The 11,093-nt window shown below is 33.3% G+C and overlaps 1 protein-coding gene across 1 annotated transcript; it reads left to right on the top strand.

The window, feature by feature from the left end:
- Positions 1 to 629: 629 nt before the first annotated feature.
- On the top strand, positions 630 to 3,773 carry LOC122588560 (probable protein phosphatase 2C 60). The gene is made up of 5 exons (XM_043760696.1): positions 630 to 940; positions 1,265 to 1,681; positions 1,766 to 2,133; positions 2,377 to 2,613; positions 3,245 to 3,773. The coding sequence occupies exons 2-5, from the start codon at positions 1,381 to 1,383 to the stop codon at positions 3,497 to 3,499; spliced, it is 1,161 nt and encodes a 386-aa protein (XP_043616631.1). The 5' UTR covers positions 630 to 940; positions 1,265 to 1,380; the 3' UTR covers positions 3,500 to 3,773.
- The last annotated feature ends 7,320 nt before the right edge of the window (positions 3,774 to 11,093 follow it).

Genomic DNA, 11,093 nt, shown 5'->3' on the forward strand with positions numbered 1-11,093 from the left:
TATATTTTTATAATTTATACTCCCCCGTTCCAATTAAAATGTCCAAACTTGACATTTTGATTCTTTTTTCTTTGATCGTAAGTATTTTTGATATTATCATATAATATAATATCCAATGAAAGTTATATCAATAACAAATACATCTAAAGTTCAATCTATCCATATATTTACATCAATTCGTGTATAACACGCACAAAACAGTTTACAATAAAAGTTGGGAAAAAAAATCAAAAGTCAAAATAGGACATTTAAATTAGGACGGATAGAGTAGTATTCATTTATTTATATTATAATACAATTATTATTATATTTATATTATACAGTAATTAATAATCGATAATAATAATAATAATAATAATAATAATAATAATAATAATAATAATTAGGACGGATAGGGTAGTGAAGGTGCGGTATGTTGTCTCACACCCAAGTTGGATGAAAAACCCCTCATATCTTGTTTTATTATTTCATAAAATTCATGAGACCCCATCATTTATTAATTATAAAAAAATATTAAAATATATTATGTGAGTATTTTTTAACCTTAGTTAGGTGTGTGACAAACTCAAGCTAATAATAATAATAATAATAAAAGTGAGTGAGATTTGATAAGCTATGTGGAGGGACGAAAAGAAAAGAAAACTTGGGTCAACTTCTCCTCCTCTTGAATCCCCTTTTCTCTTGTTCATCATCACGAGAATCAATTTGATCATCATCATCATTCAATTAATACACACACACTCTCTCTATAGCCTATAATAACACATAATACTATAGATATAGATAGATACGAATATACCGTATACGTATCATCATCATCTACTCATAATAATTATCTGATTCATTGATCTACAGATCTAAACCCCCACATATCTTCTTCTTCAGATCTCCATCCCCCTTTTCCGTTTATCTTCGCACTAGATTATATCAATTCCCAACTGTCAGTTCTCTCTCTCTCTATATATATAATATATATATAATTCTTGTATTTCTATTTCTTCTATTATTGTTATTCATAATTTCTAATAATTGATATTTAATTTACAATCACTTAAAAGTATTCATCTTTATCTATTGATTTTAGATTTTTACCTTTTCTAGGATTTAGCTGCGTGCTGTTTATATATATATATATATATATATATATATATATATATATATATAGATTGTTTGTTTTATTTAGGTTAGGGTTTATATAGATTATTATGTGATGTATATATAGTTTTATTTATTTATTAATATATATACTGTAATTATAATGCAGGAATTTTGAAAGGAGAGATTTAGTGGGGAATTTTTAGTATTATAAGTACTAGAAGTGTTGTTAAGTTCCATTTTTTGGATGGGGAAAAACTGGGGTTAAGTTTGGTGAAATGAGGGATGTTATCAAGGTTGATAAATTTTCTAAAAGCCTGCTGGCGACCAGCGATTGGATTAGATGCAACCAGAAGGCAGGAGGGTCTTCTTTGGTTTAAAGATATCGGTCACCATGTGAATGGTGACTACTCTATGGCTGTAGTTCAAGCCAATATGTTGCTTGAAGATCAAAGTCAAATCGAGTCTGGTTCTTTGAGTTCTCATGATTCCGGACCCTATGGAACGTTTGTTGGTGTTTATGATGGTCATGGCGGGCCCGAGACCTCGCGTTATGTTAATGATCATCTTTTTCGTAATCTCAAAAGTAAGTGAAAACAGATTGTAAGTCGGCTGAGAATTATATTTGTGAAATTGTTTGTGTTTTGTACTGATTTTGAGAATTTTGTAGGGTTTACGTCGGAACAACAGTTGATGTCAGGGGAGGTGTTAAGAAAAGCTTTTCAAGCAACAGAAGAGGGGTTTTTATCGATTGTTGCTAAACAGTGGTCTGTGAAACCACAATTGGCAGCTGTTGGAACTTGTTGCTTGGTTGGTGTTGTTTGCAGCGGGAATGTTTACATAGCTAATGTTGGTGATTCACGAGCCGTCTTGGGAAGAGGTGTGAAGGCAACCGGGGAGGTTATTGCGATCCAGTTATCGGTGGAACATAATGCCAGTATAGAGTCAATTAGGCAGGAGCTTCACACTATGCATCCTGATGATCCTCAGATTGTAGTTTTAAAGCATAATGTATGGCGTGTGAAGGGACTCATACAGGTACAATTTACATTTTAGTTTGTCAGTAGTTAAATACCTAGTTATGTGGGATGGGAGATTAAACAAATGTTGCTTGTTATCTTGTCAGTCTAATTCTTTTGTGTGAAACTACCATCTAATTATATCGAATTTGGTTTGTCTAACTCTAGATTCGATGTAATATGACTTTGTCATTCTTTTTGGAGTTTCAATTCTTTTATGGATTTATCATAATCATGTACTCTAACATCGCCGGTTTTGCAGATATCCAGATCTATAGGTGATGTATACCTGAAGAAGGCGGAGTTTAACAGGGAGCCATTGTATGCCAAGTTTCGGCTTCGTGATCCTATTCGACGGCCAATATTGAGTTCAGATCCATCCATATCTGTGCATGAAATCCAACCACATGACCAGTTTCTCATATTTGCATCTGATGGTCTGTGGGAGCACCTTAGCAATCAGGAAGCAGTTGATATAGTCCAAAATAACCCTCGCAATGTAAGTTTCCTCTTTTTCTTTAAAGGTGCCAATTTGACCCTTTTTTTATCAACAGTATGCTGTTAGTGTTTTATCTTTTATTGGATCGAGTAAAAAGTTAAGCCAAAAGAGGCGAAGTCTACTTTTAGTGCATACACAATTTTGTAATAACCTAGCACCTATTATGCAATAATTTATCAATAGATTGCTTTTTAGGGCAGTGAATGTTAAATCGACATGAAAATATGACACAAACAATACACGAGTTAAGCAATACCAATGTAATTAGACTTGTTGCTTGGTTGTGTTCGGTTTAGACATAATTTACATGAGCTGTGGTGGATTAAACATAAATTAAGGATTTAGGCTTATTCTTTTGTTGCCTTGTTTACGTGAGTTGTGGATTCGAGCTGAACCGACCAAAGTTTCTTGCCTTGATTTGGTAATAATAATTAACGCATCAATCATTAATTTATGGGCAAGGTGGTGTTGGGAAACCTGCCGAGCTGTACTAAAATTGACTTGTTCCAACCAAGCCATATTGACCTATTAACAGACCAGCATGGCCTGCCCATATTGCCACCTCTACATTTCAACTCCATTACATATTTACTACATGTTGACCACAGAAAACTGATTTTGTCTTTTGCAGGGAAGTGCTAAAAGGCTGGTGAAAGCCGCCTTACAAGAGGCGGCAAAGAAGCGGGAGATGAGGTACTCGGATTTAAAGAAAATTGAGAGAGGTGTAAGACGGCATTTCCACGATGACATCACTGTTGTAGTTCTGTTTTTGGATTCAAATCTTGTCAGCAAAGCAAGCTTGAAGGGTCCCACAGCGTCTGTGAGAGGTGGTGGTGTCAATCTCTCGGCCAAAACTCTTGCACCGCTAGCAACCACTGCTTCCTGATATATTTTTTTTCCGGTGATATCAATTGCCTATCATCTGCTGGTTAGAGTGAATGGTTAACTCCTCCACGCCCAGTGGGTTTAAAAGGTAGCCAAAAAGATAGGGTACATGGGATTTTGGACACACAGCTTATTTTGAAACTAATCCTTTTATTCAGATTCAGATTCAGATTCGTTTGTATTTCGTTATTTCCGTGTAAGTAAGAATAACAAATAGGATAATTGATGTTCTTTACGACTTTAAAACCGAATCAAATATCTCCATTGTGAACAAAGATCTGGTTGACTTTGGTTTTCGCACTCGCATCAGTTATCGAACAAGATCAGTTTGAAATTTTTTATATGGAGCATGATTAAAAGAGTTTGATCCAAGAATCATGTTGGCTTGAACCATTGAGTAATCGCCATGTTGTCTAATTTGTTAATTGTTTTAACGTGCCAGTTAAAATTTTTCTCTTACCGACTTCTGTATATCAATCTTGATCATATCGATCATGGCATCTCTAAACACCAATTTTCTCACCATCCAAAATGGATTTCAACGCACAACACACTAAAAGCCCACAATGTTACTGTTCTCAATGATAAATTTCCTGTTATAAGAGCTAAACGTTACTATTTTATGGCAACACGTCAACACATCATGAGGGAAAAACCACTATTTTTGCCCATGGTACCCTAAAATGAATATTTTCTTTGAATATTGTATTGCACTTATAAGTCATCTCCGACCATAAATCTATCTTTATAAAGGCAAAAGAGTATTTTTATAAAATATTTTTCTTTAAAATTCTATAATATATATCTTTTATATATACTAAAAACCAACCGACTTAATCACTTATTGACCATTCACAGTTTATTATGTAATGGGTAAAGAAAAATAAAGAATCAAATGTTGACGAGGATTAGTACAAAGACCTGTTAAAAAGATAATATTCAGGTGAGCATAATTGGTATTTCAGTGTATATTTATTATGTATAATGAAGGGGTATAGTTGTCATTTTCAATTTTTTCTTTTGTAGTTTTGGTATAAATTAATGTAAATAGAAAAAGTTATAAATTTAGATGGCCTATAAATTTCATATAATAAAAGAAAACAATAAAATAATTGAGTGGTCTTAGTGAACATTATCCTTTTTTAATTATAAAACATGATACCGTTTCTGTTTCTATTTCAACAATTCATTTTCAAAATTGCCTAGTAGTAAGACAACACGGGGGCTTAAGCAAAGAGCAAAATGAACAATCGCGAGTTTTCAGGGACCCAAATTCTTAAATTTTATATATATATTGTTTTTATTTTTAATATTGAACTATTAGCATGCTGATTGAATAGTTAAGACGTTAGATACCAACACATTTTGATGATGAAGAAAGAGTCGAGATATGACCACGCGTAGAAGTTTCCAAATATAATAATGCATTTATGCATATGTCTCTCTCTTTGGTAGGTTGCAAATGCAGAGAAACCGTTAGAACAATTTTCAAGATATACACAAGCACAAACATCTAACCCAGTTATACATGAGTTGTATTTTTCAACTCTGAACTTTTGTTGCTTTAAACAATAATGTGATCCATGGCAAATTTTGTATTTACTTTGATTGAATGAAAACGACAACAATTATTTATCATAAAACGATAAATTAGAGGCTCATGTAGTCGTCGTGGGGTATTTTGGTTTCACAATTTGTTTAGTTTTCTTCCTTATACTCTCATATAGTGAAAAAGTCTTGTCCACTGGTATATTATTTTTATAAGAAATAATTAATCCTCCTAACTAAATAGTAAGAGGGTGTTTGGTTCATCGGAATCCATTGAAATTCATATGAATTGGAATTTAAATTCCATTCATTCCTTTGTTTGGTTGTAAAATCAATGAAATTGAAATCTAAATAATTCCATCAAATTCCTTGAAACATGAAATTTACAATTTCATCACTAATATGATGGAATCTTCAAACATTTCAAAGAATTCATCCTTGTTTACCAAAAAGCCATATTACAATAAAAACCAAAAATTAAAAAAAAAAAACTCCCCTTTTGAAATCTGAAAAAAAATAAATCTTCCCTTTATGAAAAAAATAATCTTCCTAACCATGAGATGATGACCTATGGAAGAATCAGGGGGCAAGATTAGGAAAGAGAACTAGTGGATATCACATGTCATCTTCTTAATGTGTTAGGATGATTATTAGGCTATTTGGTTAAGAGAATTTATCATTTTCCTACTTTTATTATAGCTTTCAGACTTATCAAACAGACTTTGTTTTGGGATCTTCATTATAAGGTTCTGGCGACAATTAGTTAGATGAGAAAAAAATAAATTGATTGATCCTTTTAAACATTAACCTAAAAGTCTGTTGAAATAACAAATCAATTGTGTCAATTCTCACTTAATCTGTTTTGTGCAGGTTTACAACCAGTTGGTTGATCAATGCTCTAGGATGAAATGTAGCTTAGATCATGGAAAGAAGATGTTTGTATGAGGAAGGAAGAAGAAGACCAAGGATGGGCAATTTTGCATCATGAAGAAAATATGGAGGACCAATGCTAGACATTTTGAGCATTGTTTGTATTTTGTGCCAGTTTTGTATTTATAATAAATAGAGGGACTAAATGTGTAACATGAAATAGGGTTTGGCTATATAAACCAAACCCTTCCACTGTTTTGGGATCTTGAGCAGCTTCACTTTCTTACAGTTATCTCAAAACCCCTCTTTTTCGATGTAATCATTTTTTTCTTGTTTTGATTCTGTAATTAAACCTATGTTTAATCTCATGAGTAGTTCGTTCTTTATTTTCTGCTGCTTCAAGTGTCTATTTTACATATACATTCATGTTTTTCTTCATGGTATCAGAGCCAGGTTCTTAATTCTTCATTGATATTCAGATTCATATATATAAATACTTACTAAAACTATTAATATATATTCAAATTTATTAAGTCTTTATATATATATATATATTCACATACACATCTAAATCTTTTAATATTATATATTTTGTTTGTTTATTTCCTCATTGCTCGTGTGTAGGATTCAGATTTTTCTAGAACTTGAATCTTGCCATTTGAAGCGGTTCTTGTCAAGTTTTTCAAATCTAATCTTCATAGATTAGGGTTTGTATCTTGATTTTATCTCTCCTTTTTCTGTATTAATCCGGTAGGGTTGATACCAATTTTTTGGAGTATATTGTTGCCTTGATTATGTCCCTTTTCTGGTGTTTGGAATTACTGTTGGCGACCCTAATGTAAGTGTTCTGTCCTACCCTCCCGTAGCAAATTGTTTCTTGCTTGGAGGGCTCTAAGTAAGAAAAGTTTGGCATATCAGTTGGGATCTTTATTTTTTTGCAAAACTTATCTGCTTATGTGTTTCTGCTATGTCTATCTCTGTTTATTGTGAAGTTGTTATTGAAACTTCAAGGATTATTGTTAAGTTTTATGTGAAACTTGATTAATCTGGTTGTGTTTGGTGTTTTATATCTGCTCATTTTTTTTCTGTTTCTTATCTCTTATCTTGCACTAATCTTTTCTTGGTAGAAGAGAGGGTCAGTGAATATACCTGTCAAGACACTTGAGTGTTCTTGAATCTGGCCTATGTTCCTGTTCCCTTTAGGGTTTGTGTGTTCTTGTTTATCTTTGTTTGTTTGTTTTATAAGTCTTTGATTTGTGCAAAATGGATGATTATATTGATGATAATTTGAGGCATGTTAATGATGATTATGATGATGGTGTCCATATGTTTAGTACTCTTATAAGCAAACTTGATTTTGGTGATCCTTTGTATCTTCATGCTAGTGACACTTCTGGTGCTCCTTTAATCAGTCTTAAATTAAAAGGAACTGAAAATTATAAAATATGAGCATGTGCCATGGAACTTGCTTTGGAAACTAAATACAAGCTAGGATTTATAGATGGTACTTGTGAAAAACCTGATGACAATGAAATTCTTGCTAAACAGTGGGAAAGATGTAATTCTGTGATTTTGTCTTGGATTCTTGGTGCTTTATCTGATGATGTGTATTTGGGACAAATTTTTTCAAAAAGGGCTATGGTGGTTTGGGAAGAACTTAAAGAAACCTATGATAAGGTTGATGGTTCAATCACTTTTAACTTGCATCACAAAATCAATTCTCTAACTCAAAATGGCAGCACTTTGGCTGATTACTATCATAGATTGAATGCCCTCTGGAGGCAGTTTGATTCTCTTGTTAAACTTCCTACTTGTACTTGTCATGCGGCAAAAGGTTTTCAAGAACACCATCAACTTATAAAGCTTATGCAATTTCTTATGGGCTTGGATGATATGTATATACCTGTTAGAAGTAACATTTTGACCAGGGACCCCTTACCCAATGTTAAGACTGCTTTTGCCATCATCTCTAGAGAAGAGTCTCACAGGGCTTCACCTGTTGAGTTATCTTCCAAACCTCAGAATTCTGCTTTTGTTGCCAAAACTTTTGATAATAGAAGGAAAACCTTTGATTCAAGACCTTTTGAGAATGAAAACCATGAAAACAGAAATTTTGAAATGAGAAGAGGACCTAACCCTAATTTGAAATGTTCTAAGTGTCATAGGTTTGGACACACCATTGAAAAAAGTTATGAAATTGTTGGTTATCCTTCTGGTTATGGAAACAAGTTTAACAATAATTTTGGAAAAAGAAACAGTTTATCTCACAACCAGTCTTTCTCTAAACCCTTTTCCAGTAATCATGTTCATTCTTCAGAATCTCAAAGTGTTAATCAGGCTGTTTCCATCAATGCTGCTGGTCCTTCTCAGTCATACCCCCAATTCACAAATGAGCAAATTAATCAATTGATGAAAATGTTGAGTGACCAGTCTTTGTCTAACAGTGTGCATGCCAATATGGGAGGTACCTTCTTTTTTTTTTTTTTAACTCAAATGCCTTCTTCAATAAAAACTTTGACATTTTCTTTTGTGCTAATCAAGCAAACAGACCATCCAAACCTATAAAGGGTTGGATTAATGACTCTGGTGCTACTCAGCACATGACTGATTCTGATAAGAATATGTTTAATGTTGTTGATGTTAGTGATCTTGGTTTGACTGTTGGTCACCCAAATGGAACTCAAGCTAAAGTTGTTAAAATTGGAAATTTGAAACTTCCTAAACACATAACATTATATGGTGTGCTTGTGGTTCCAGAGTATTGTGTCAGTCTCTTATCTGTTCATTGTCTTACTAGAGATAATAAATTCTTCATAGGTTTTGATGAAAATCACTGTTACATTCAGGACTTGAGAACAAGAATAACTGTGGGGACTGGTAATGAGTGTGGTGGACTTTACTTGTTTGATGAAACTGTTGGTGGTAAGAATGATGCTATTTGTTTAAATTCTAGTCTTTTGTGCAATGTGTCTAAATATACTTGACATTCTAGACTTGGTCACCCAGCAGAGCAGGTTCTAGTTGTGTTAAAACAGAAACTGAAACTTGATAATACTTCTTTAAACCCTCCTTGTGAAACTTGTCATAAGGCAAAACAAACAAGGGAATCCTTTCCTCTGAGTGACCATAAATCTACTGCTGTTGGTGACCTTATACATCTTGACCTTTGGGGACCTTATAGAATACAAAGTAAAAAAGGGTATAAATACTTCTTAACTGTTGTTGATGACTATTCCAGAGCTGTGTGGGTGTTCTTGTTGAAAGGAAAGGAAGAAACCTTTGATAATCTTGTTAATTTTTATAACTTGTTACAAACTCAGTTCAACAAGAAAATTAAGATGTTTAGAAGTGACAATGGGAGTGAGTTTATCAATCAAAGAATGAGTAACTTTACTACACAAATGGGAATTATTCATCAGACTACTTGTGCTTACACCCCACAACAAAATGGAATAGTTGAGAGGAAACATAGACACTTGCTCAATGTTGCAAGATCTCTTATGTTTCAGGGGGGAGATACCTCTTAATATGTGGGATGAATGTATTCTGACTGCTACCTACTTGATTAATAGGTTACCTTCTTCTGTTCTTTGTGGAAAATCTCCTTATGATCTTATTTTTAAATGCTCTCCTAATTTGTCCCATATTAGGGTATTTGGATGTTTATGCTATGCTACTATTTTGAATAATACTGATAAGTTCAGTAGTAGGTCTGAGAAGTGTGTTCTTATTGGCTATGCTGATGCCAAGAAAGGATACAAACTTTATAGTCTTGATAATAAAACCATCCTTTTTTAAAGGGATGTTATTTTCTATGAAAATGTCTTTCCTTTTAAAATAAGAAATCAGAATAAAGACTCTTCTACTGAGGATGTCACTCATCTCCATTTCTTTGATAACTTTCTTTTTGAAAATAATGAACATCCAAGTATCCCCATTCCCAATGATGAATGGAGAGACCAGAACCATAGGAGTGATGGCATCAATCCCTCTCATCATGGCAGTCCTATATTGGGGTCTACTAGTGGTCTTGGGACTTCTCCTCATTCTGGCAGTCCTATTAGGACTACCAATGAGGAGACTGGTGCAACACTCATTGATGAACCTAATAATTCTGAGGGAAATCTTGATGATAATAAATCTGTTCCTCAAAACAATTTAAATCTAAGGAGATCCACAAGAACTGTTAAACTGCCAAAGAATTTGAATGATTTTGTTTTAGGGACCAAGACTAAGCATAGCATTTCCAACTTTGTGAATTATTCTAACTTAAATGCTGAGAATTTGTGTTTTGTGTCAAATCTTAACAAACATATTGAACCAACTTGCTTTGAAGAAGCTTGCAAAAACCCACTTCGGGTTGATGCAATGAATGCTGAAATGGAAGCCTTACATAAGAATGACACTTGGACTCTTACTAATCTTCCCCCTAACAGAAGACCCATTGGCTGCAAATGGGTCTATAAGATTAAATATAAATCTAATGGAAACATTGATAGATACAAAGCTAGATTGGTAGCCAAGGGCTGCAGTCAACAAGCTGGTGTTGATTTTGAAGAAACCTTCTCCCCTGTTGTCAAAATGGTTACCATTAGATGTCTTATTACTATTGCTTGTCATAATTCTTGGCCTATCTTTCAACTTGATGTTAATAATGCCTTCTTGTATGTTGAGATTGATGAGGATGTCTATATGAATCCTCCTCCTGGTTATTTTTCTGCTAATGACTCTAGGGTGTGTAAATTAGTTAAGTCTCTCTATGGCTTAAGCAAGCCCCTAGAAAATGGAATGAAAAGTTAACCCCTGCCTTGACTGAAAATGGCTTCAGTCAAAGCAAAAGTGATTATTCACTTTATATTAAGTTTGAAAATAATGTGTTTGTGGCTTTTCTTGTTTATGTTGATGATATAATTGTTACTGGTAATTGTATCACTGAAATTAATAAGTGCAATGATTTTTTAAGTAAAAAATTCTCCATTAAGGATCTTGGAAAACTGAAATATTTTTTAGGGATTGAAGTTATTGATACTAAGGATGGAATGTGTTTAAGTCAAAGAAAGTATTGTATTGATGTTATTTCTGAATTTGGGTTGTTGGGTTCTAAACCAACTCAAACCCCAATTGAGTCTAATCTTGGACCTTGCAGTGATGATACCAATGATACTCCTCTTGACAAT

This window comes from Erigeron canadensis, chromosome 2 (genome assembly GCF_010389155.1).
Source record: "Erigeron canadensis isolate Cc75 chromosome 2, C_canadensis_v1, whole genome shotgun sequence".
NCBI classification, from domain to species: domain Eukaryota; kingdom Viridiplantae; phylum Streptophyta; class Magnoliopsida; order Asterales; family Asteraceae; genus Erigeron; species Erigeron canadensis.